The sequence below is a fragment of the Colossoma macropomum genome, unplaced genomic scaffold (genome assembly GCF_904425465.1).
Source record: "Colossoma macropomum unplaced genomic scaffold, Colossoma_macropomum, whole genome shotgun sequence".
Taxonomy (NCBI): Eukaryota; Metazoa; Chordata; class Actinopteri; order Characiformes; family Serrasalmidae; genus Colossoma; species Colossoma macropomum.
This window is the reverse complement of record NW_023494803.1, coordinates 28,122,399-28,149,128: the sequence shown is the minus strand read 5'-3', so window position 1 is coordinate 28,149,128 and position 26,730 is coordinate 28,122,399. Positions and strand designations below refer to the sequence as shown.

At 40.6% G+C, this 26,730-nt stretch overlaps 3 protein-coding genes and 4 non-coding genes across 11 annotated transcripts in view; 6 read left to right on the top strand and 1 right to left on the bottom strand.

The window, feature by feature from the left end:
- The first annotated feature begins 793 nt into the window (after positions 1-793).
- Positions 794-21,963, top strand: arid4a (AT rich interactive domain 4A (RBP1-like)). Its single transcript, XM_036593557.1, has 25 exons — positions 794-854; positions 2,007-2,055; positions 2,687-2,797; positions 3,695-3,760; positions 5,112-5,202; positions 5,361-5,440; positions 5,525-5,619; positions 9,405-9,537; positions 10,732-10,811; positions 10,920-10,996; positions 11,082-11,230; positions 12,791-12,863; positions 13,107-13,201; positions 13,692-13,789; positions 14,385-14,637; positions 15,520-15,785; positions 16,249-16,428; positions 16,795-16,879; positions 16,978-17,170; positions 17,284-17,346; positions 17,475-18,737; positions 18,867-18,971; positions 19,463-19,669; positions 19,899-20,045; positions 20,164-21,963. The coding sequence occupies exons 2-25, from the start codon at positions 2,050-2,052 to the stop codon at positions 20,265-20,267; spliced, it is 4,020 nt and encodes a 1,339-aa protein (XP_036449450.1). The 5' UTR covers positions 794-854; positions 2,007-2,049; the 3' UTR covers positions 20,268-21,963.
- Positions 12,449-12,530, top strand: LOC118824235. Its single transcript, XR_005008587.1, has one exon. It is a non-coding gene; the product is annotated as a small nucleolar RNA SNORD53/SNORD92 (small nucleolar RNA).
- Positions 13,501-13,582, top strand: LOC118824236. The gene has a single exon (XR_005008588.1). It is a non-coding gene; the product is annotated as a small nucleolar RNA SNORD53/SNORD92 (small nucleolar RNA).
- LOC118824238 lies at positions 14,800-14,879 on the top strand. The gene has a single exon (XR_005008590.1). It is a non-coding gene; the product is annotated as a small nucleolar RNA SNORD53/SNORD92 (small nucleolar RNA).
- Positions 15,955-16,036, top strand: LOC118824237. Its single transcript, XR_005008589.1, has one exon. It is a non-coding gene; the product is annotated as a small nucleolar RNA SNORD53/SNORD92 (small nucleolar RNA).
- Positions 21,964-22,340: 377 nt separating the features above from the next.
- timm9 (translocase of inner mitochondrial membrane 9 homolog) lies at positions 22,341-24,327 on the bottom strand. Its single transcript, XM_036593558.1, has 4 exons — positions 24,243-24,327; positions 23,489-23,544; positions 23,290-23,385; positions 22,341-23,089 (listed from the first exon to the last, which is right to left on the bottom strand). Exons 2-4 carry the CDS (start codon positions 23,525-23,527, stop codon positions 22,955-22,957), a joined length of 270 nt encoding a protein of 89 aa, XP_036449451.1. The 5' UTR covers positions 23,528-23,544; positions 24,243-24,327; the 3' UTR covers positions 22,341-22,954.
- An 853-nt stretch (positions 24,328-25,180) lies between these two features.
- Positions 25,181-26,730, top strand: part of kiaa0586 (KIAA0586 ortholog) — a 137,672-nt gene continuing 136,122 nt past the window's right edge. For all 5 annotated transcript variants that reach the window (XM_036593555.1, XM_036593552.1, XM_036593554.1 and 2 more), the window contains exons 1-2: positions 25,181-26,514; positions 26,599-26,660. In XM_036593555.1, coding sequence (XP_036449448.1) covers positions 26,211-26,514; positions 26,599-26,660 — 366 coding nt within the window. In that variant the 5' untranslated portion in view covers positions 25,181-26,210. The remainder of the gene's footprint in view (positions 26,515-26,598; positions 26,661-26,730) is intronic.

Here is a 26,730-nt window from a genome sequence, read left to right as displayed (position 1 = left end):
TCTAAATCTCTAAAACAAAGCAGGTAAAAGGAAAAAATGTTAAAGCCAATGTGATGAATCTGGCTGTAACCTCTCCTCGACCATGTTGTCTTCCGTTACGTCAAATGTCCAAGTCTGACGTTAAGCGGAATTGAAATTAAGACGCCATTACTCTCACAGCCTTCAACTGACCTTTTCTACACTGTCGCATTTAAGTGCGTTTCTCTCCCATGTAAAATTATATTTAATACGCGAATAAGCTCACAGCAGGCCCTGAACTGTTTAGGTAGCTTATATAGATAGATTAATGTTCTTTTAGTTGATCTGTTGTCAGTTCGGACTCACCTCCGGATCGCCGAGCTCAGGTTCAGTACGACAAAACAACGACGATGGGAACAAAATGGCGAATGAACCCTCCGTTTTGACATGCGCAATAAAGAGCAAAACGTTCTATTTTTCCCTCTGAAATGAAGCCCGTTCCCTTTCAATAAAACAGATGAACCAATGAATAGAGGAGGCGGGTCGTGTCGGTGACATTTTAACCAATAAACAATTTCGACAGCTGTCGACGGGAAACGTTCAGCCAATGAAGTGAATACTGCGAGTTGTTTTAATTGTGAGGATTCGGCATCACTGCCAACCAATGAGAAAAGCGAGTTTGTAGCGCCGCTTTCATATTAGCCAATCATGTCTCGAGTTTGGCTCTGTCCTATAGAATTTAACGCATCAGCGGGCCAATCACAGTTCTAAGAATGTGGCCACCGCGGTCACGACAGCCAATCGGATTTCGAGAAACACAACCTTGGCTCAACAGCTTGTTATTTCGTTTATGCTTTGCAACCCGAGGCGAGTGGTGAGCAGTCATATAGGAGTATGTAAGTATCTTTACCTGAGACATAACACTTAAACAACTTTTGTCTCGCGAAAATCCATAGTCCCCTGTGTCGTTGGTCACAAAAAAGTACAGGTTGGGGTGTTTTCTTTACTGTTTTTTCCCGACGGAGGGATTAACACGACGAAAATTTGAATGGCAGAGGCTGTGCTAGCCAGCTAGTCGACCGACCAGCCGTGCTAGTCGTGCTGCTAGGCGGCTTGTTTTCGTGGTGAAGGGAGCGGAGCTTAGCTAAACCCGCTAACTGGCTTTAGTGGAATTAGGGGAGATCGGTTTAACGGCCACAATGACTCGTTATCGGACACTTTCTCGTCTGTGCTAAACTTGTACCTAGAGTAACATGAGTGTATAAAAGAACCTTCGCCACTGAGTCGACATTGTTCCGGAACTGGCTTTTGCTTTTTTGGCTCGCTGACTTAACTGGTATGTGAGGCTGTTTGAATCGCAGTAATAACGGTGAACTGTTTTGACGAGGTTTAGTTAGTTAACTAGGTTAGCAAGCCGGACGAGTGGCTGTGTTTTAGCTTGTCTTGTCGTAGAGAACCGAGCTCTCCACCAATATCTGTAACCTAGCTGGATACCTTGTTCGTTCGTTCTTATGTGCTGTGATGTTAGTGACAGTTTTCTGAGGAAAACGGGACACTATTTGCGGTTAGTTGGTCAAACATACGGTTCTTAGCAGAGTGGTAAGGCGAAAGCTCCTGACATGGTGCAGCGCTACGAGCTATGATGGCGACGTGACACACTCGGACTGTGAGTAAAGCGGGAAGGAGCACGCACTGTTCTCCCTGTTCCTCCTCCTCTCGGTCTCGGCGTTGTACGTCCCCAAAAGACGTTGAAAGTTGTATAAAATGGGGTTGTCGGCTGTCGTTTACAGACTTGTTTTTGTGAAAAAGCGCTTAAGAGCTTGCTTCACATTTTTGCCGTGAAGGGAGGGAGTATGTGTGTGAGTGCGTGTGTGTGTGTGGAGGGGGGAGGCTGCATCGAGCTTGAAAAGAATGCGTGAGTAGTAGCTAGCCCGTTAGCCTGTTAGCGTTTCTCTGCTCTCTGTTTTGCATTTTGTGTGCACCTCGTCAAAAAACTGTCACATTTTCACCCAGTTTCTCCCCTCCACTCTGTTGTTCTTGTTTTTCAGCTATCAAACCATTCGAGCTGGACTCCCTCAAATAGCCATCACAATGAAGGTAAGTCAGTAAATCCTGAAGCTGAGCACTGTAGCAGTGTAGCCGACGCCTCTCTAGCCGAAGCCAAACAAGCAGCCAGCTTTGACTTGGCAAGTTGTTTATCGACAACACGTGTGCTTAGTTGTAAATCTATAGTGTACATTTGCTTAAATATATATTCCCCCTCCTCACATTACATGACAAGCGTTTCACCCAGTGTGGTTGAACTGTCCTGTCCTGTGAAAGGCCTTCTTGTCTGCACTTTTGTGCATCAGTAACAAAAGGTTTATCTGGTCAAAAGTACAGTTGAACAGTGCGTGTCTATGGAAACTGCTCTCTTTGTTGTTCCTACTGGCGAGAATTTGTACACTGCAGAAAAAGACCTAAGTTTCCCAAGAGCATAGTAAGCTACATATCTGTAAAGAGAGTTTACATGGTGACCAGCCTACTATAATGTTTCTGAGAGGCCAGTTTGTTGAGTGATTGAGAGTCCTCAGCAAAGTCTCTTGTGCTTTTTGAGAACTAATATACTTTCTGTAGATTATGAAATGTGTGTTTTTTGTCCAGCTTTGGTTTAGTTTCAAGGTTTACCTATCATCATTTTAAACGTGTAGATGTATGTTTGATATTGATGTGTTCTTTTCTTTTTCAGGTAGCAGATGAGCCTGCCTACCTGACAGTGGGAACGGATGTGAGCGCTAAGTACCGAGGTGCCTTTTGTGAGGCAAAAATTAAGACTGTTAAACGGATGGTGAAAGTTAAAGTAAGTACCTAATATTGTAAAATTGTTGATTGTAGCGTTTCTTCTTGTTATAGTCAAACAGTGTGACCTAAAGTTGTTCTTGAGCTTGGAAATAATATTTAAAGTGTTACAGTCAGGGGAGCTGTTGCTGAAGAAGCTTTGTTTATGTCAAATGAAAGTGTCAGTGAGCCATGGTGCAAGTGAGTAGGGTACTGTTTTAGTTTTGCCTATCTGATCTTGGGTGTCACTGGGTTTGGACACAATCTCTGTTTTTACCTGGGACATCACTCATGTGCTGACTTGTTCTGATAACTGTGCTTCTGTTCGTTGATGAGAACATAGTGCACTTTGCACCAGCAATCTTGGAAGGCATAGTTGGCTTAGAAAGGAAAAGTGAGATGTCCTGTTTGGTTATGTTAGCCAAGGTTTGATATTCCTTGTTATTTAATTACCTTATTTTAAATACACTCTCGGCAGGTATGAAGTTCAAAAAGTTTGTGTGTTAATATTAGTGATTCTCGCTTGCTTGTTATGTAGGTGTTTTTCTGAGCAGAGTGTCATGACGGCATGCTGTCCTATGTGGCTGTTTGCTGGTTCAGTGGCTTGAAACATGAAAGACAAGTCTTCAAAAGGAAAGTAGTAATGCTTGAACTGCATCATTCATTGGAAGGCATGGCCTGAGCCAGTTCTTTCCTTCAGACAGAGAATTCTAGGGAGCCAAACTGGGCTTTTCATGGGAGAAGCCCAAAGAAGCCCTTTGGTGACAGATCATGAAGTGCAGAGTGTGTCCGTTACACAAGCAGATTACTTTACCTTGACTGAACCTACAACAACTTTCTTTCTTTCTCCCTCTCTCTCTATCTTAATCCGTAAACCTCATCTTCTCATTGATCTTGTGCACCATATGTGTGATTCTAGGTGGTGCTCAAAGCAGACAGTTCTTCGCAAGTTGTACAAGATGACCAGGTCAAAGGGCCTTTGAGGGTAAGGGATTCTTCAATGTCAAGTATTCATCAAACTGACTTTGTCTTCAGGCATGAATTGTGCGCAAGCATCAGTTTGTTTATTTTAGCAAATTTTTACAATGCTTTTTTGGCAAGTTAGACAGTAATATTTAGTGTACTCAAGCTCATTGATGGAAGCAGAGGTGCCTTAAGAGTGTTATACATTTGTAACTAGTGTTGCACCAATACTGTATCGTTATTGGTGCCGATACTGGCACTTAAATGCAGTATTGGTATCAATGATGGGGATACCAATACCTATGACTGCCACAAAGCATTTTCTGATGCGTGCATGCACATGTAGACAGAACCTAACGTGTCAGCAGTGGGACGATAAGCAGCAGTAAAAATGCTCATGGCAGAATCTGCAACAGCAGTTTTTTGGTGTTTAGAACACACTAACGGAGCCACTTACCTGAACAGCTTGAGCTGCTTCTTTTAGAAATCACTCGTCTGCCGCTGTGTGGTCACTTGCAGTTTGAGTTAATGTTAAGAGAGCGGAAGGAACTGCCGGACTCTCGGCATAATGATAGCATTTAGCCTGGATTTAGCCTTAAGCATAGCAGTCCACTAGCTGGGCCTGTGCGACCACTAGCCCTGCCTGCGGTGCACCTCTGTTGGTCAGTTGTATCACTCATCAGCGGGGCCTGGCAACCCGTTGCTTCAACCAAGCAAGCATAAACGTTGAAAGTCGCTAATACTGACAAAGTGAACAGTGGTGATATTTATTGAACTAATGCTCAGAGATGCAGAATGAGTGAACAGGATGCATGTATGAGACAAATGACTTGAGAAATTGGATGTGAAATAACATTCAGCTGTTTTTGAGCCAGAGAAGCTGCTGTGTGCTGATGTGTAAACACCACAGGTTTATCTCTATACTGTTCAGTTCTGTTTTTAGTTGTTTTGCACATTAAAGGTATTTTAAATTTAAGTTGTTGAACATGGTTCCTATTACTAATTATATAATAGTAAATATAAAATATGTACAGTAAATAAACAAAAATAAGTTTTCTTAAGCATCTAATAATTATGTTCCAAAATGTAAATGCTATTTTGACGCAGAACATAGATTTCACCAAAACAGAATATTTTACTAATGTAATTATATAAACATTAGGACTTATTTGTGAGTTAGGTTAGAATTAGTATCGGCCGACACTAAAGGTTTAGGTATCGGCATCATAAGGAAAAAAGTAGTATTGGTGCGTGCGTGTGTGCATGTGTGTGTGTGTGTGTGTGTGTGTGTGTGTATATGTGTGTGTGTGTGTGTGTGTGTATATATATATATATATATATATATCTTCATTCATCTGTCTTCATGCTATCAGGTTGGATCTACAGTGGAAGTGAAAAGCCCAGAAGGGGTGTTCAGTGAGGCTGTCATCAGTAAACTCACAGATGCCAGCTGGTACACTGTGGGTAAGTCCTGGGATGTCTTAACTACTTTGCTCAGTGACCACTACTGCCATGTGACTGCCCCACCTTAAGCTAGTCTGATAGTATATTGCTTGTCAAGAGATGCCTTTGTAAATTATGTATAAAATAATGTCAATTAACATACATATCTTTTTTTCCAGTGTTTGATGATGGAGATGAGAAAACACTTAGAAGAACTTCACTGTGTCTTAAAGGTGAAAGGCATTTTGCAGAGAGTGAGGTATGTCCCCAGTGGGATAGGATCTCATCAGTTCTGGTCTTGTTAAGACATGGACAGATAGAACTCTTTTGCTTTCTTTAACAGACCTTGGACCAACTGCCCCTTACTAACCCAGAGCACTTTGGCACTCCTGTCATTGGGAAGAAGACAAATCGAGGAAGGCGGTCTTCTCAGGCAGTGTAAGTGTTTGTTTTACTCAGTCTTGCGGAGTGTTGGTCTTGCAGTTACCCTCAGTATGTTTTAAGAAAAGCTTTCTCTTTTGGGCTGTTGAACTGAATGCAAACAGCAGTAGTTTTTCATGTTTGGTTTCAGGTGTGCTGATCTTTGATCCGTTCTTGGGCCAATTCCAAGAAGTATTGTAGCACAAAGAAAATCATGGAAAGGTTGTGAGTGCCACTTAATGACAAAGTAGGAAATTTTTCTAAGAGGTCATTTTTGTCCCCAGTGACAGAAATTCAGAGGAATTTGTGTACAAAAGTAGACACTGTGAATTTTTATTTATTTTATTTATTTATATTTTTTAAGAAACACTAACTGCTGGTGGTTTAATCTCATAAGCAGGGCAAAAAATCATTAAGCAGTGTGTAGATATAATCTTTTTGTCTTCAAAGACAGATTGTAAATGTCAGTGTTATTACACTGACATGTTCTTATTTTGAGGGGGCTTTTTTGCCTTGTACTTATGTTTTAAATGGCAAAAATATTGGGTATGGGGGCCTTTGCTCTTTCTGATTCCAGCACTTTGTTTTGACAGCCTTTAAAGTTTGGAGCGGGATTTGACTGTAAAGTTGTGCTTGGCATTTTGTTTGCATACTGACTTAATTTCAGTTCAAACTACAGCATTATAAATAACACAGTCTTCTGTCAGCATGTTAAATTTAGGTCATCTCAATATTTTGACTTTACAGTGCAGTCATGGATACAACACTGATAGTTGTTGGAGCTTAAAGCGTGCCCATTATATAGTGTATTGTGGCGGCAGCTCATCTGTATATTCCTCTTCTTTTTCAGCACTCGCATGGTTCAAATGATCTCTGACTTGCGACTCATATGAATTGAATGAAACATTAATTTTAAGGCCAAAAAGATGGCAAAACTGCATGTTTTTACACAGATACCTTGATTGTGATTTAGAATATTACCTTCATCTATCACAATTGACTTGCCTCTGCACTTTTGGTGCTTTGACTGCGGTATTTTGTCACTTTTTGCAGCAATGGCTTCGTTGGCCCTATCTTTTTCATTCTCAGTTTTTCCCACATCTTTTTTTCTTGTTCTTTTCCAGTGCCATAACCCTCTACTAGCTACAAGTACTTTTCATAATGCTTAGTTTTACTCTTTACGTCCTGAGGTCACGTTGCCGTGTTTCACTTTAGGAGGAGTTAGCCTGTGTTTTTACTAATGTGAATTTGGACTTTAAAGACTGAGGTCATGATCGTTTAATATTTGACGTGGTAGAGATGGTTTCTAAAAACTTGTTTATCTTTGACTTCACACCAAACAGCAACCAGCCCTCACCACTTACCACTTCAGGGAGGATAGTATCTGAAGTGTGAAGTCTAAGGTGTTTACTGCATGTTAGTAAGAGTCATCTATACAAGATGGCCTAGGATACAAGATGACTTGTCTCTTTGACTTTGTGTAAAAGCAGGTATGTGTTGTCCAGGTCCCTGCATTCTGCATTATGTTCAATCTAAAATACAGTTCTTGAAAAGACAAGTAATTTGTAATATACCAGTGAGAGGTGTGATATGGAAGATGTATTAACTAAACTAAAGCAGAGTTTGTCGAGGCTCATAAGCAGGGTCATCTAAGGGTTTAATGTTTTCAACTTTTGTGTGATGCTCTACAGACATATCAAAGCTCGGCCAGTGCAAGAGCAGTGGCATGTGTCTGTTTGGTATGTCCTTCCATCATTTATTTTGGACACATTTTGACCACATTTTTTCATGAATCTGTAGAAAAAAAAAAGAAATCTTGTAATTTATATTAGAAGGGATATAGACTTCTCTCATTGTTTACTTTAGGTGGTTCACTGGTAACAGTGCGTTAACTATTAATACTAACTCTGCCACGTGGAGGCTGTATTTTAGCCTGGCTAGTTCTCACTGTGGGTTGTTTACATTAGGGGTTTTCAATCACTGGGCCATGGACCACAAAGTGGGCCATGATGCATCTTCTAGTGGTCCATGGGTCTAGACTCAGGGGGAGGCAATAGTTTATACTGGGCTGGTAACGGCACTTTGTTTTAAAACATTTGAAAGTGGGAAAAACAAGCCAAAAAATGTACTTAATAATAAATAAGTTGTAAAAATAGTTTTTCAAATGATCAACAATATAAGTGAGAGGAAACTAATTGAACATTATCAGTTTTGAGTCCAGGCAGGCACAGGCACATGATGTGGATAGCTAGGTAGTCAGAGATGGAGAAGTTTCTCAGGGCGCTTTCACAGCTAGCTTGTTTGGTGTGGACATACCAAACTTTTTGTTTAGTTTGGTCTGTTTTGACCATTTGTGCATGCACTCAACCCATACTTGGGTTTGCACCAAATACTTGAACCATTTTCTAGCGAAAACTGTGGGTCTTGGTCCGCTTCCAATCCTGGTTCAGTTCACTGCTGATGGGACGACGTTTTTGCGATGATCTGCAGCAAACAAAGTAATTCAACATCAGGATATGCTTTTCTCTTCTTCTAGCTCCGCATCAGTGCTGTGTCTGTATATTTTAACGTCTGACTCTTGATAGACATTCATATCGTTCCTGCAGCGTGAGCTGCTGCTTATAAGAGAGAAATACAATAATAGCGAGGATATGCATTTTGGCACATAGATACCCGAATGTATTTGCAACCAAGCATCAGTGACCTGATTGGGTAACTTGAAATTGATAGACCAGTCATAAAAAAGCAAATATGAAGGGGTGGAGTTGAGGGTGACTACGCTAACACTATGGCCTGCAGGTTCTTAAGTGGACTGTTGTTTCCATAACATCAGTGTCCTAAAAGCTACCTACTTCGTAGGCAAACATTTCTTTTTTCCAATTTTTTAAAAAACATCATTACATTTTTTAAAGGTTTCATTACAAGGTTTCTGTGGTTAAAATAAACAATATGATATGATTCAGGCCCTAAATCTCAGTTTTTTCAATGTTAGCACTTAGTAAAAGGAAAAATAACATTTTTATTAAATAAAAAAAATATTTCTTGTGGGCTGTTATGCTTTCAAGGTATGAACAAGTAGGCTTAAAGGTGGAAAAGGTTGAGGCAAAGGTGGAAAACCCCTGGTTTATATGCTTCAAAATGGGTGCTATATTACTGCAATAAAAATGATCTGGGTTTAAATTCAGTGGTCTATGAAATTCAGTAATCAAAAAAACATTCAGGGTTAATCTCAAGAAATACCTGTCTCATTACTGTGTAAATTGATTGATATTGAAATGATAACATGACAAGGTGACCAAAAGCACATTATACTCGAAACTGTTCAATGACATCAAAAAAAAAAAAAGTTGCATTATCTTGTACCCTATGTTAGATTGTGCTCTGGTCTTTCCAGATTCACAATTTATTTCCAATGGTTCAGCTTTAATTAAACTTGGGAAGTTCTCTGTCTTTCTGTTCTCTTCAGAAGCCCCTCCCTTAATGTACAGAAAGTGCCACCCACTTTATGTCCAACTGGTAAGCACAGTGCTTACCACGAAAGGCGTGAAAAGCAGCTTGCACTGACGTGAGCAGTGGGCGCAGCACCTTCCGTGTTCAGTGTGAAAGCAGCTTAAGACTGCATGTGTCTTATTTCTCAACTAGTCATTAACCTCAAACACTGTTGAAACATCAAGTAGAAATTTAGTCCATGTTTAGTTTCTGCTGTTTTCCACCATTTGTCTCACTTTTCTTTTCAGAGTGATTAATTTGACTTGGTTTTTTTAAAAAATCATACTTTCATTCATCTCTGCTACATGATTTAGTGCGGAGGAGGAGAAGGAGTCTTCATCCAGTGAGGAAGAGGATGATGACAGACGGCGGCTGAATGATGACCTGTTGGGGAAAGTTGCCTTCATTCAGACAGGGCCAGAGCGAGCATCCTGGTACCATGCCCTGGTGAGCTCTGTCAGCCTTTCAGAACCTGCCTGTGTTTTTTATTTTGTATTTTTTTTTTTAGAGCAGGTTGCAAGGTTGCCCACTATGATATAAAGCCGACATTGAGGAAACTGAAGATGCAGCATTAGGGCTTCTCATTTAAAGCCCCAAAAAGGAGCTGTTGCTCTTGCATTGGAAGACGTTTTCAAATAATAATAGGTTTACAGAACATCAACAAAATGTACACCATATGTATTTACCTTGCTCTATCAGTGAACACTTGTCAACTTGCCCTGTGGTCTTCATGGTCTCCAGCATTTTCTCACTGGCATTTGAAGTTTGCTGCTTTAGTTTTAACTGGAGCTGTGAGGCTAATGTAACTAACAAGTAATAGAAGTTAATGACCACTTGGTATTGAGATGCATGCCTAAATCACTCAAACTTTAAGTAATTTCAAATAGCCTTAAGTCTTCTCACAGTGTACGGCATGCTATTATCTACAAGTTTATATTACTTTGGTTCATCTATGTAATATCAGCAAAAGACTACAAAAAGCCTGAAGACCGTATAACAGGGGTGAACAACTCTGGTCCTGGAGGGCCGGTGTCCAGCACAGTTTGGTGATTTATCTGCTCCAACACACCTGATTACACTTATCTGTTAATTGCCAGGTTAAATGGGTGTGTTTGAGCAGGGAAACCTCCAAACTGTGCTGGACACTGGCCCTCCAGGACTGGAGTTGTGCACCCCTGCCCTATAACATAGCTTTAGCTACTTCCTTCGTTCAACTCCCGAGATGCAGTATAGTGTGCGTAAAATAATAGATTGAATAAAAGCATGCCAGACATGCCATTGATCCAGAGATATTTGGAAGTTCGGCAGCAAAACATTTAACAGTGGTCTTGTTCAAATTCTTATGTTGTGGGCCACATGGAACGAAAAATAACATTATTAACTTGCAACGGAGACTTTAACATCTTATCCTGCAGAACCAAAGTATGGTTTTGTTTTCTGTTGTGTTTTTGTTCCTAGTAAAATACTGTTTGTTTCTGACTTTTATTCCTTGAACTGGTTTGAAGCCCTGATAGTTATATTGATTTTTCTTATTTTTTATTGTACAACTTGGATCTCTCTGCTAAATCCAGATACTTGTGATTGCTGAATCTATGTGTAAGAAATATTGAACTGACTTTGTGGTTTGTTTATCTGTCCAAGGTGGTATCTCCCAGCTGCAATGATGACTTAACTGTCAAAAAGGACCAATGCTTAGTGAGATCATTTGCTGATTCCAAATTGTAAGTTAAACTCTGGCATTTTTTGTCTTCCATTTTGTTTGTTTGCAAGCCTGCAACATTGTCAGAACTTGAACGTTGTCAAACATGATTTTGTTCCTTTTCTTATAGTTATACTGTGGCTCGTAATGAGGTTCATGACATGAGTGAGGACACAATCTCCAAATCAGAGTACTCTAACAAGAAGGGTATGCATGTATATGTGTGAGCTAACATCTCTGCGTTTTGAGTTTTCCCATTGCCAAAATCTCACTCTGGTCCTGTTTTTTGCAGGATTTGAAGAAGCATTGCTCTTCCTCCAGACCAAGCAGGTCCCAGATGGCTGGAAGATGGATATGAGTGAAATTTTGGAATCCTCCAGCAGTGATGATGGTGAAGGCAAGGAAAGTGAGGAAGAGGAGAAGGAGCCAGAGCCAGAAGAGGTAGGATACTGCCTGTAATGGGCATCAGGCCATCAAAGTAAGCCATAGGATAATGTAATATGATGTATAGCCTTTTTCCATCATGTAAGCCATATCTGGCCTCTTTTAAAAGTGTTGTTGTTGTTGTTGTTAACAACAGTGATATTAAATTTAATAATAAGCATTGGAGATATTTTTGTCTTTGAGTAATAATGTGTAATTATCGTCATATTAAAAGCTTGATGGCTGTGTGGCATTTTGGTTAATGAGCACTATGACGTCGAGTTACATCCATAAAGTAAACATGTGCCCAGTCTTTGATGGAAAGTGTTTTTAGCAGTGTGAGTAAATAATGTGGTGGTGCTGAATCAGTATTTATGTTGATCTGTAAAGGCATTCCTTGGCTCTCACATCTTATGGCCTAAAGCACCTTGAGTGAGGCCAGTGAATAGCCCCAGCATGTGGGAAAACCCCCAGTCTCAGGACAACAATGCCTCATTCTTCCTGCTCCCAGCACTCGGACAAATAGCCATTTGCTTGGTTTCCGACACTGCTTCCATGGCAACCCCTACTTCCTATGGTTGAGAAAGAACTGTGCGGATTGGCTGAGTGCCAGTGGAGGCGTGCCAGATGTGTTTGTGGGCAGGTCTAAATCTCAAGGCTGCAGCTCATCACAAGAGCTTCTCTCTCCTCACTTGAGTAATACTCTCTGCCTCTGCAGCTCTCAAAGTTAGCTCTCCCTGTGATGGAGCCATCTTCACAGTAGCTACGTAACACTAAACTTGGCGTTGCTTTTATTTGAAATGTGGCAATATTTTAAGAGAACAGTGTCTTGACAGCTGGTTTCAGTCTCATTTCCTGTGAATGATTTGCGGTGCTCCTACACAGCTTTTGTGGTTTCGGTCTGTCTGCTGTCTTTGAAACTCAAAAGTCCCAGGTTCTTGCAATTAAAAGCAAGTTTGTAATGTTCTTCATATGTATATTCCACTCTGGAGTAACCAAACATTGGTGTAGCCCTGTGAAACATACTTGATTTTTGGTACATGTTGACCTTTTTTTTTTTTTTTAAAAAAAGACAGAATGGTTACTGTTCAAGGTGCATCCTTAACTTGTGTTGACTAATTCACCATAACACGGACATATTTTCACACGGTAGTTGTCTGAGTGGCTTAGACATAAAAACAATGCAGGCCTTGCTGTGTTCATTTGATATTGGATAGCGACACTAGCATGTTGGGTTAAACATGATGATAGCAGAGAATGGTTTCGCTTACCTGACTGATGTCATGTGATGTAACATTTCTCTTGGCTGTCTGATTTAACCTTGGACACTAAATTTGTGCTCTTGAGTATGTCCAATTAAAAAGCTAAGAAAGTTCTATGAATTGAACAATGTTCATTTAGTCTTCTAATGCTAATGGTTGCTAACTCTGTCATGCTTCTCTGCATTTAAAGTTTTCTTCATATAAATAGGAGTAGTTTCTTAATTCTGCTCCACTGCTGTGGTAGCAGCTGGTAGTCAGTAGCTTGAATCTTGATCTTATCCATTAAGCCCTTCAGTTAATATTTCTCTGTCTCAAGCCTGATGATGAACCAGACCCAGAAGAGAGGGACCACTTCCTACAACAGCTTTACAAGTTCATGGAAGACAGAGGTAAGACAGCACAGGCATCATCCAAGAAGATTCTACAAACAACCCAGTTTTTAGTCACAGTTTAGCCAGCGATCTTTAAACAAGTTTCTTGTAAGAGGTCTTTGTTGTGCAGCTCATGGTCTGTGACCATAAGCGGTACTGCCTTCATCGTCACGCACTGTACTTCTGAGATGCACCGTGTGACTAGTTCTGCAGTATGCTTCCTCTCTGCAGTGCTCATCTGAACTTCCTCTCTCTCCCCAGGGACACCAATTAACAAACCCCCTGTGCTGGGCTACAAGGACCTGAACCTCTTCAAGCTCTTCAGGCTGGTTCACCAACATGGGGGCTGTGACAGTGTAAGCATCCTTTGCATCTTTACTGCATTCATTGATTACACTCGCATCTACATTTATTTATCGTGAAGCTCTCCGCTCTTCCATGTGCGAGATCTTCCATATGTTCCAGGAGAGATCATGAAATGAATGTGAATCGAACTGCACTGCAAATGATATCACAAATAAGACCTGAAATTTTTATCACTGATCAAATGGAGGGCTTGTTAGTTAACATTGACAGGTTTGGACATTTGGATGCAATTTCCTTCATTGTATTTCAAATGTGTAAAAAGTTGTAATGTGCATTGCCAGGAAGGGGGTTAAAGTGATGATCACAGAGAACGGTTTCGCTTATTCGACTGATGTCAAGTGATGTCATGTTTCTCTTGGCTATCTGATCCTCCCTTGATGCATTAGCCACCTCGATATGTCCTGGAATATCTAGTAATCTTGAAATGTTTTCTTAAGTTGTCTAGGAAAAAATAACAATATGACTTTGTTTTTGTTGCAGATTGAGAGTGGTTCTGTATGGAAACAGGTCTATATGGATCTGGGAATTCCTGTGTTAAATTCGGCTGCCTCTTATAACGTGAAGACGGCTTATAGAAAGTAAGTACTCTTGTGCAGTTCACAGAATATGCTGTGTTCTTACAATGTGCTAACTGCTGTCTCTGACACTCTAAAGTGTCTCTGTGTTGTGGATATTTGACTGCTGAGTGAAGAGGGCAGAATGTGTGTTTATGCTCACTTCCTTCTTAGTTGTTTAGCTAGCCAGTGGTTATTTGTTTAACCCTATACTCAGCTGCATGACTACCTCAGATAGTATGTACAGAGCACAAGCTACATTCCAGTAGCTGTAATGCTATAATGAAAATGTAGCTTTGAAGCACATTGTCATATAGTAGTCCTCTACACATGAGTGGGAGACTTGTTTAAGTATGAGGGTTTCCTAAAGCTTTACCCCCTTTCATCTTTCATTAAGAGATTCTGTTAAAGCTATAATACTTCTGGTAGAGTTTACTATGTGAGTTTCTTTAAAAGTAACACAAGCTGTGATACCTGATAAGTGCTGATGATAACTTAGTTTGGTACTTAGAAGGATACATGTACAAGTACAGATTTTTTTTAACATCTAATATCAAGTCAAAGGATGCTCAAATGAACAAGAGCTGAATGAAAAGAGTAACTGCAATTTTTCTTTCAGGTATCTGTATGGCTTCGAAGAGTATTGCCGATCAGCTAAGATCGAGTTCAGGACAGTGCACCATAATGAACCTCGGCCAGTCCCCCAGCCAGAGATGGAGATTGTTAAGCAGGAAAAGGTGGAGGAAAATGAGGAAAAAGGTGATCCTACTCAGCAGACTAAAGATGAGCCTGAGCAATGCAAGGACAAAGCTGATGGAGACGAGTCTGACGCAGACGATGAGAAAAGCCGCAAAGATATCTGCTCCCCTAGGGTGAGAGAAGGCTGTTTTGTTTTTTGTTTTTTCTTTTTTTTTTCTTTCCTCTCCCCTGGGCAGGAAGCAATCCATTAATTGCAGTTAGCCCTGCATGTTAATATAGATCACTGTTGGGTTTTGATGTGTGGATGAATTGTATGGTTTGTTAGGGGCAACTTCACATGATGATACCAGAGAATGGTTTTGCTTTCATGACCTGATGTCATGTGATGTCACACTTCTCTTGGCTGTCTGACTTTCCCCTACTCTCTATTAGAATATCATCCAGACTGTGTCTAAACCGATGAGTTTTTGAGTTATTAAACTCAAATATTAGTATTTAGAAATACTGTAACTCTCTTGTAAGTAGGACTGAGGATGAATATTGCATGGTTGAATTTTCTGTTCTGTAACTGCCAAGATCTCAACAATGGAAAATCTTATGGCAAATTATATAATTGGAGATTTTCAGTCTTAATTTAGATTTAGTAACAACATTTCTACAATTAACTACAAATGATTGTGACTGGTAATCTGTTTGGGAAGAAATAATACTATGGAGACATTTGAGTCATTGATGCTGTCCCTGTAGGCATGCATTTTTGGCAGTGGCTTTAAGCTTAGAGTATGGCTATTTATTAGATATGTGGCAGTATACAGTAACATTACATTTACAGCAAGCCATAATTAGTCCTTCAGTATTAGTGCTTGTTCATTCTATTTATTTTTTAACAAATTAAGGTCACCACTAACATGATACACTTCAGTGTATTTCTAGGGTAACCGCTCAGGCGTGATTCCTGGTCCACTGTAGTTCTGTAGTGACTTTTATGTTTAATCTTTTTCTTTTATTTTGTCAGAGAATTTAGAAACCATGTAATCTTGCCTATTTCTTGTCAGGGCCGGCGGCGCTGTGCGTTGGCTCCTGGAAAAGCCGAAGGAAAGGAGGCTGTCAAACAGGAAAAGGTGAAAGAGGAGAAAAAGAAAGAAGAGGTGCGAGGAGGAGAGGGCAGTGGAGAGGAGCAAAAGGAGAAGCCTGAGGTAGATAATCCAGGAAAGAGGCGTAGCCGCCGGCTTGAAGAGTCTGACAAAGACTCGGAGGAAGATGATCGGGAAGAAGAGGAAGATGAGGAGGATGAGGGTGAAAGATCCAGGCTCAGAGAAAGGTACATCATTATTACACAAGTATTTGGTAATTTGTGACCAAACCTGGATTTATGATGCATATAGTTAACTTTCAAAATGTAGCTTTTATGTGATTTTTATGGATTTGTCCTACTATTTGGCCTTTACTCGTTAGTTATTAACGTTGTGGCTATGTATGCTCAGCAGGAGGAAATATGATGATGCCAGAGAATGGCTTTGCTTTTTTGACTGATGTCCTATGATGTCACATTTTCCATGGCTGTCTGATTAGCCTCTGCACTTCACACCTGGCTTTTAGCCTACTCATTCTACATTTTGATATTCATTTGCTGTTTTCTTCTGACACAACAACTTTCTTTTGTGAAGATTGTGAATGTTTGTTCCAATAGAGCTATCTTAGATGTTTTGGAAAGGACTTTTTGTTAGATTGGTCACCTTCTTGGAACAGTACTCCTGTTTGAGAATTCTTACCCTATTTTACAGAGATGAGAGGGAGGACGAGGATAGGTATGAGGACTCTGAACACTCTGTCACAGGAACAAAAGTAAAGGTCAAATATGGCAAAGGAAAATCACAGAAAATCTATGAAGCCAACATAAAGAACACAGAGACTGATGATGGAGAAGTCCTCTATCTGGTCCATTACTATGGATGGAATGTGAGGTGAGTATGAAGGTGGAATTAGGTTTAAAAGGGTTGGTGCAGTGCAAAGAGGAAATGGTACTGAAAATTGTTTCACTTTTTACTTTTCTTTTTTCTTTTGGGATCTTGCACCACTTGGTTGTTTAAAAACCCTCTGATTCATACCATTAATTTGACCACAGTCATTACCAGAATTTATTGCTGATGTATAATGAATATTGAGTGCTGATCAGTTGGGCTTATGCAGTAACAATGTTCATTCTTCATGGTCTGGATTGCATTAGTGTTTATTTCTAAAGTTCCTGATTTTGCCTTTTTGAAAGACTGTCTATGATTTGCACATCCAGCCAATAACATGTTCATGTTTGAAATTTATTTGCACAACAGATATGACGAGTGGGTCAAAGCAGATCGAATTATATGGCCTGTTGATAAAGGAGGGACGAAGAAAAGACAGAAAAAGAAAGTCAAGGTAAGTGAGTCATATTAGTTTGAATTAATGTCAGGACTCTGTAGAATACCTTGCTCTGGAATACAGATCTGTGACAACAGCTCTGCTGTTCCTACCAGAATAAAGATGATTCTGAGAAGGAGAAAGAGGAGGACAAACAGACAAAAACAGGTGTGAAACGTGGTCGCCCTCCATTGAAGTCCACCCCTCCCAGCACCTCTCGCAGTATATCCAAAACCCCCAGCAGTGAGGGAAGATCAGGCAGCAAAAGCTCTCGTCCCACAGACCCATCCACTCTGCCCAATGGAGAAGGTAAGACTCTGTACTGCATTATAATGAGAATAATTGCATTTCTGAGGAGCTCACAGGTAGTCAGTTTTGTAGATCTTTTGTTGTTTGGCTTAATGTTACATGTGTCCTGGCAGGAACTCCTCGTCGGCGCACAAGGAGAACGTCTGGGATGTACGATTCAGACAGGGCATCCAATGGTATGTTACTGTACTTATTTTGCCGTTTATTTGGAGACAAAATTTTACTGTTAACCCACTTAACTCCTAAAATCCAAAATACTTGATTTATTCAGCTTTTAAAATCTCTACTCTTGCTCTTTTTGTAGACTCTGGGAATTCATCAGAGGAGAGCGAGTGTGAGGACTCTCCTGAGAAGAAGCCCGAATGGACAGAGACAACTGACCCTGCCACAGCACGAAAGCAGGAGGAGGAAGAGGCAAGGCAAGAGGAGAAAAGAAGGGTAGAAGCTGCCCAGGCTGAGGCAGAGTGTCCTAGCAGTCCTCAGGAGAAACTCCTACCCCAGGAGAAAAGTGATGTGGAGAAGCCTGAGGAAGAAATGGCCCTGTCACCAGAGTCTGATGACAAATCTCCCAAATCAAGAGGAAAAAGGGCTCGCCAGAGGGAACCTGGGTCTGAGACTCCCACACAGCTGCCTACCACTCCCAATCACACTGAGCCTGAGGCGCCCTGCACTCTCCCACGCCAGGCTAAGAACCCTCAGGAGATTGTACACAGTAGCCCTACAGAAAGAGTGCCTGAAAAGGCAGACTCTGACACGGACTCTGCTACTGAGGATGTTAGCCCTCCAGGGAGAGGTTACATAGCCAAGCGCAAAGCCACTGAGCAGCGGACGCCTGACAAGAAGGTTCGTCTTGACCGCAAAGAGGAACCTAAGACTCCGTCTCAACCAAAGACTCTGTCACCAGAGAAAAGATCAGATGCAGAAAGACAAGCAGAGGCTGTGGAGAAAGTAGAAGAACCACTTGCACCAGAAGCAGCAGCAGCAGCAGCACCTGCACCAGCATCAGTAGTAGACGTTCCTACTGAAGAACCAGAGGTCAAAACAGAAATGCCCTCTCTTACCAGAGAAGTTCAGGTCAGAGTGGAACCTCTTCCGGGTTTGTTAACGATTGAGGACACCTCAGTGGTCACCGATGAGGAGCTGATGCCCCGGATAGGCCCAGAGGCACTGGTGTGTCATGAGGTGGATCTGGATGACCCTGAAGAGAAGGAGAAACCATCAGGAGAGGAGTTACTGGTGATGAGGGAGGAGAAGCTTCCTGCTCCTGTTGCAGCTCAGCCCCAGCCCCTCCAACCCCTACAACCCTTACAGCCCCTTCAGCCTACCTCCCACCTCCCTCACAGCCTAGCAGGAGCAGGGGCTCCTCGGCTCTGCTCGCCATCCTCCACCCCCAGCCCGGATGAGTCCCACAGCATCAAGAGCGAGAGTGACGCCACAATTGAGGTAGACAGTGTGGCTGAATCACAGGAGGGGCTTGGGGAGAATGGATCCCCACATGGTTTTGATGCCAGTGCCAGCTCCAGCAACTCCAGCATCTCCCTTCAGGAGAGGGATGGCAAAGACAGAGGTTGGTCAGAACTCTCCACATATCAGTTTACTTATGTTCATGGTCAGTGGTTTTGCACTACGCCTTTAATAATTTTGGCTAGGTTGTTTTTGCCTTCTTTACATTTAACAAAGTTGTTCTTTGCTGTAGGTCAGAAAAGATTGCTGGACTGCAACATGACCTCACCTGCCAAGAAGCAGAAACGCAACCAGAAAAGGCTGAGCACAGCTTCCACTGCAGAAAAGAATGGCGCAGGTGAGTATCCTGTTCTAAGGTTGTGTTTGCATAGGTAGTCCAGTAGTGCACTTGAATCTGAGTTTATATTTCCTGGTGTTTAAAAATGACATGAGTACCTTTTAAATAATAATGTTGTAGATGGCATCAGGTAACTGCCATGTTGTCTAGCACCACTGAAAAGTAAATGAAGGGGATCTTTTTTGAATACTTGTAAAGAGAAGTGGCTAGATTCCTAATGGCATGGTATATTAGCAAACTCGATTTGAATAACTGTTCCAATTAAAGTAGTACTCAGCAGTACAAATACTGAATGTTTGAAAGCCTGACATGGAAATAATTCCAAAATCTCAGTATATTTGATTGTTAATTTTAATAGAACCTCATTTGTAATGGAAATTTTTGCATGCTTTACAAATTTAGGACAATTTCTTCATGAATTACCTTACAAAATGATCATAATGATCAGTACATAATAATGCTGACCTGCACCTCCGTGCATCTTCCCTCAGGTCACAGCAGTGACAGTGAAGACCTGCCTGCCATAGACACCTCTAATAAGCTGACTCCTGTGAAACACTCCAACCTAACCAAAGCCCAGAAGCTCTCCCGCTCTCCTGGTCTTGCATCTCCCAGCAGCAAAGACATGGAGAAAGACAAGCACAAAGACAAACAGTCCTTCCCCTCTGCACGGTCATACAAGTGGACATTTCAGCTCAGTAAGTTAGACTAAACACTGTTAAATCTCACTGTCTTTAAGGTAATTCTATAGGTTGTTTATGAGTTATTTAAGCTTTCTTTGACAGATTTTAGTAAGATGTTTTCAGGTTATGCTTCCACATAACTACTCAGCAGTTGTTTTATGTTGAATAGGCAGTGATTCCCAGAATTAGTTGCAGGTAAAAATGTCTGTTCTCTCCTGACTGATCGCTATTTTTGATTTTGCAGATGAGCTGGACAACATGTCAAGTGCTGAGAGAATTGCTTTCCTGCAAGAGAAGCTGCAGGAAATCAGGAAATACTACATGTCGTTGAAATCTGAGGTGGCCTCTATTGATAGAAGACGGAAGAGATTAAAAAAGAAGGAGAGGGAAGGTAAGATTGTAGTCCTCTCTACTGGCATAAATGATGATGGTTGATGGGAGAAAGTTGATTTAATGTGCACCTGGTGTACATATGAGCATTTTACTGATGTGTTCCCTCTGCTTGACAGTGTCCCACACCACAGCCTCCACGTCATCCGGCTCATCTGACACAGGCATGAGCCCCTCCTCAGCCTCCCCCACCCAGAACACTGTTGCTGTCGAGTGCAGGTGATAGATACCGCACCTCTCCCCCCCCCACCCTGCCCACCTCTGCCTTCTCAGCATTCTGCTGCCTCCGTGGAGACGTGCATAGTGATGAGCCAGAGCAAGTGGCCAATAGCACTCGACTGCCTCGCCTCCTCCTCCTCCTCCATACTTCCCAGTCTCCTGGTCCCACCTTGTGGCCACTCCCACCTCCTGCACTTTGCAAACTTATCCTGCCTCTCACTCCCTCTCGCCGCCACTTTTAACATCAAAAAATGGACTCCCTGTGAGGGTTGAATGTAATCCAAAAAAAAGGAAAGGAAAAAAATAACAAACATCCATCCTCAAAAAACGGCACTTTTCTCTTCTTTCTCAGCAAGGCCCAAACAAACCTCCTCTTACAGCTTTTGTACAGTGGGCTGGTTTGGATGCAGTAATCAACCATACATAAATTCCTCTATCACAATATGGTAAAATCCCAGATTAAAGTCCCTGTATAGGTATGGTCACTTAACCAGCTGGATATGGTTAGCAAAAAAAGGTCAAATTTGTGCGCTTGCTCCATCAGAACTGCCAAAGTACACATGTTACAGCAGAGTGCCCTATTTTGGAAAAGTGGGACAAAGTCAATTGCAAAAGGGAATGTAGTTTACTGAAAACTGCAGCTGGTGTCTTCCACTCTTTGTAGTGTGCGAGCACAGATAATTATGCAAAACTATTTTTGTTGTCTTTTTAAGAAAAGAAAAAAACATGAAAGAAAATGTTTACAGTGGAACACGGGACAAAAAAATTGTTTTCAGTGGACTAATTTCCTTTGCGAGTGTATTTTGTCTTTTTATATGTAATTGCAGAGTTTTTATTTTAGTATGGAAAATTTCAAAAGGTATATATCACAGCCATGAAATTATTTAATTAAATATTTCTAGGTCTGAAATTTTGTGTAAAATAAAGGTATTATCTTGCAACTTGTTAAGTATATTTATTCAGTCAGTGGACATCATTTTTGTATTTTTTACAAGGTGAAAACAATCTTCCCACATTCATTTGGTTCATGGGATAGGTTAATGAAAGAATGTTGTGGGTTTATCTAACGTGTTTAGACTGTGAAGTCACAATTGGGTAACTACTGTGCAGTAAATTGCTCCCACTCTCATTCTCTCCCCTTTTACCATTTGGGCCCATTGCTCTCAATGTATTTTGAGATCTTTATGGAACACCAGTACTTGGTGACCTGCCCTGCTTCTGTTCACAGATTTCCTGGTACTTGTATTGTTAATTTAAGCATTTTATTCTTATGTTTCAGCATTGAGTTCTCAACCAATTGAATAAAAGTTGCTTAATGGACATGTCTGTTTAGCCCAGGGGTTTCTTACTATGATTGTTTCTTTTGTATATAGATCTTCCAAAACCATGTATTTGAAAAATACATTTTACACAAATTGTAAATGATTTATATTATTTTTAAACAGTACAGCTTTGTATATTAAATTCTTCTTTTTCTATGTCTGGTTGGTAGAAGCATTACCACATCTTTACTGTATATAACCAACCACAGGTCATCAGCAGGAGCCTAAACCAAGCCCTCTAGAGAAATGAACCCACTAGTATGTTGAACATTATACGCTATAGGTGATGATTATTGGAAATAATGAGAACTTGCTTCCTTGTGAGTGAGATTTATTCATGGATTCCTGGATGAAGGAATGAAGGTATTAGGTTCCTGAGCAAAGCCATTGTATCTTTGTGTAAAATAAACAGAGCTCTTCTCATTTCTAATAAAGTTTTGAAATATTCTTGTGCTTTCATTTGTATTTGGAGTAAAACAGGCTTAAGTTTCCTTTAGAGAGATCATTTTTCTAGCCTACTTTGTTTAAAAGAAGATACTGTAATTCTGCTGTTAATACATTTTCCTTTTTTACTTCTGAAGCTCTTGGGGTTTATGGTATTAGGGCAGGCAGGACTTGCAATCCACAGCCTATTCAAGTCAGTAGTGCTGTGGACTGTTACACACTTCATCTGTGGTTTTCAGCAGCAGTAACAAACACAATGGAGCAGCCTACATTTTACTGAAAAGATCAAAAAAAGAAGGAAAGAAATGTACTTTAAATGCACAGATATTTACTTGATGACTGTATAGCATTCTCACCTGAAGGCCACAAATACAGTCAGTGTGTATACCTTAATATATACACTAAAAGCATTTTAGCCATACGGTTTTCTTCAGATTTGCATTCATGTGGGTCTGTGTAGCCACTGTTTTTGGCTGATTTTAGAATTATGAACTTGGCTGAGTGATGATGCTAAACGGCTGGCCTAACTTAGTGCATCAGTCTCAGCCTTACTCTCTACTAACTTCAAGAAACTGAAACATGCCCAAATCTCCCTATTGAGGTTATAATCATCTAGGTTAATAGGACAGCAGATATGAAAATGTCTCAACTTGTTTGTTTAATTTTTGTTATATGCAGTGATTACATTAAAAAAAGAACACTATTATCTTCACATTTGCCCATGGTCTAGTGAGCTTCTGCCTCCTGGGGGACAATGGCAAACAAATGCCCCACCAGTGCTAAGGAGCCGACCAAACAGGAGGACATCTTCCAACGGTACTCGCCACTGTCCTTTGTCTTGTCGTTCCAATAGACATTCACCCTCCTGTAGGGATGGGGAGGATAGCCTGAGAATATTTGAGTTCAATCAAGATGCAGCAGTAGACTATCGTGGCTGGCCCAGCAAACCAGCTTTAGCTGCCAGAGCCTCGTTCTGCTGGATATGATACTCCTGGAAGCGCATGGAGATCCGCTGGGTCATTTTCAAGTACTTCTGTAGACAGCTTTCAGAACATGAGGTCTGAAAAGAATCAGATAAATGAGTATACCCTAATGTCCTATAACTTAAGACACTATGTGGTTCAGAAAAAAGTAGAAAAAATCACGAAAATGTACAGAAATAACCCAAAATTTCAATAAAACCGAACAAGAGTGAACGTTTAAAGCAAACGCTGAACAGTTGGTTTTTAGAAGCAGCATTAGTCTTGTCTGGTGTCATACCTCTTCTGCCTTCACTTCTCTGGTAGTGAAATCTTTTACGCAGTCCATGAAGCAATTCTCTGTCAGTTTGTTGTATGTGCCGAGGAATTCTTTGAACTGAAAAATAAGACCAGGCAGAACATCACTCAACTTTACAACTGACTGAGATAAAGCTAAATTAAGTGAATATTATATTTTAGGTGTCCATAACAAACATTACCTGCTTAATTTGATCTGATTCTGTGACCTGAGCAGCCATAGTTTAAAGAGCAGGTTCTGGAGATCAGAATGGACACTGATTTAACAGAAGACCAAGGCCTTACAGGTTACGTTTAAGCTACCATGACATCATACTAGGGGTGGGCAATATGGCAAAAATATCATGTCACAATACTTAAAGACATTTTCACCATTTGCATCACTATAATTTGTTTTTCTGAGATTTAGAATGTCAAGACACAGTAGAACATGTCACATATAAAAAAAACTCTAAATCTAAAACCAATTAAAAACAGGCCTAATTATGCTCACTTTCTAATGAAACGTAGTTACTCAGTGTGCTTTAAGTACTGATGATATCCACAATACTCACAAAAGCGTACCGTGACATAAATTACCACGATAACGATAAAACATCGTCATATTGCCGACCTCCTACATTATACTGCCAATTACAGAGCTAACTCGAGCCACGACTTCAGGACCCAATTCTTTGTTTGTCATGTCTTATTTCGCCACAAAGCCATTTAAACCAAAGAATTCCTATTCTACTTAGCTAACCTAAGCGTGCTAGGCCCCTTGCTGCTTACATTAGCGACCCGTGTAGTGCTAGGTTCGCTGTTTCCAGCCTGCCGGTTTAGCCAAGCAGTAGCAGTAGCTCATATACACTATACAGACAAATACAAACAATCACATGTCAGGAAAGCAATATAAAGAATAGTTATACAGCACATTCCTGATATTCTATAACCTACCTCTCTCTACACTGTGTATCACTCACACTGTGGAGCTTCTGAAGGACATGTGACGCTAAAGGGAAAAGTAGGTCACACTCCGCTTCAGCACTTTCGCCACAAAAAGATACCGATGTTTCAGGATTTTTCAAAACGACCATGTATGTTGCAAAATTTAAAAGAAACTCAAAATGAAGATTATTAGGGAGTAAATGGGTACATGTAATCCTAAAGATACGACTAATACTCGAAAACATTTGTTATCTCGAAAGTGACGTTTGGAATGCCTTTTAAGGCTATAATGACGTGGGCTGCGTCCAAAACCGCACACTACCATAGGCTACTAAACAGTAGGTCAGAGATAGTACACCACCAGTAGGAGTCCATTTATTGGTGTGGTATGTGTAGTACAGCAGGTTCTGGACGCAGCTGTAATCTGTATTCCGCTAATTTCAGTTTTAAAACAGCAGTTTGCTCTGAGGACATTTTAACCCGTTCATGGAAACTTCATTGTGTTTTTCTATTTTCCAAACGAAACAAACCAAAGTTTGTCACGTTGGTCTGACTTATTGTTTAAGAGGAATGTGTAATATGATTATTTTTTAGGTTAATTTTGACCACAGCAGTATAAAAATGTAATAGAATACACAACATGTTGATGTACACATCCCACATCCCTGAAATGTGAGGTGAGACGCAAATATTGACAACAGCGCAGGATCTTCTTGATTAAACAGTTTACTACATTCGTTAGGAGTTTCCTCGCCAGCCTCACTAAATGGGAATTGCACTGATTTTTCAAAAATCCTGCGTAATTCAATCATTAAGATGTAAACAAAGTCATTCAGAGTAGTCTGATGTGAAATGGTTTATTAGTGAAGAAACTTAACCACTCACATTTCTTTACAGTTGTAGTGATAGGAACCGGGGGTCGCGATGTCTACAATGCAAATATAGCTTATATAGTAAATACAATTTATTTACCATCCAAAATCACCAGTGAACATGCACGTATCTTTTAGGCTTTTATACGTCACGTTGATGATGATAAAATAATGGTCAATCTGAAAAAAATTAGATCAAATTTTAGACCAAAACCTGAATCACAAAACCACTGTAAAATAATATCTTAGACATCAGGCATCGTATTTGTGATCATTTCATGTAACAACCTTCTGTGAGGGAGCTTTTAGAGCCATTAAACTTCTCAGATGTCGGGTTCCTATCACCACCACTGTGAACAATTCTGACTCTGAATGATTTTTAGAATTAATTATTTAATTTTGTTGACAGTTAACCATTTAATTATGCAGACATTTTGAAACATCGGTGGAGTTCCCCTTTAATTCACGCTCCACCTGATCGCTAGATACTTTTATTTTGAAATCCAACACAGTGCAACAGAGCCTTTTGAACTCTGAGCGGTACGGTTTCTGAATTCACATCTGTTGTCAACTTTGTTGTCAGTAACAGTTGTTGTGGATTCAGTAACGTACAGGTTCAGCTCACTTTCCGCTACCGCACAACATTTACCGACAATAGTCCGCCAGCTTTAGCTGTAATGAGTTAGTCCTGAGCGTTATTCAGGTGAGCAAACGGTTAGGAGATTTACAGTATCGGCGTTATTACACAGCAGCCGTATTGAGCTCTTACCACACAAGCGGCGGCAAATTCAAAACAGCCTTTACCGAAGATTGCTAGAAATGTCGCCTGGTAGGTGTGTAAATACCGTTTGCTGATGACAATGTCATGTCCAGATAACATTAGCAAATCCAGCAATTGCAGCTTTAGCTAGTTAGCTTATGTGAGTTAACAACCCAACAACAGAAGAAGTGAGTAAATTAACGCTAACGTTACGTTCCTTTTTTGTGAGATGGCGGCCACTTGGTTTTAAATGAACAGTCTATCTTTTAGGCTACGATAGACATTCGGTGTTTATATTCGGGATAGATAAAGAATATCTATGTAGCTGTTACTGTTTCCTTAGTAATGGATTATGGCGCGTCTGTATTGCCAAACATCAACCTGGATGATTCCACATCGAGCTCTGATGCGGCAGATGTTTTAATTCGCTCGACTAAAGTTGTTTTGGATAAAAACGGACAGGAAGGTGATGGTGAAGGAGAGGTGTCAGGTTTATCAAGTAGCTGCAACGTCAATCTTTATATTCGAAGACTGTCAGACTCAACTCATGGTGGTTGTTTTATCCAAACCTCTAATGTTAAGTGTGGTTTGATGGAGCGAGTGGTTCCACCTGTGCTTCCTGCAAATATGCCTTCGTCTTTAAGCAGAGGTAGGTAGTGTGATGTATGAGAAATCGAGTTGTAATTTGAGGGCACATTTATTCAGTAAAGTAAACAGTGTCCCTCTTTTGTAGGACTTGAAGAAGAAGAAGAAGAAGATCATCTTGCACCAGATTCAGCTACAAGGAAAAGACATGTACGCCGTGTTAACTACCTAATTTACAACACATACTTTTGCTGGGTTTATAAAAAGCTACTTAAGTGTT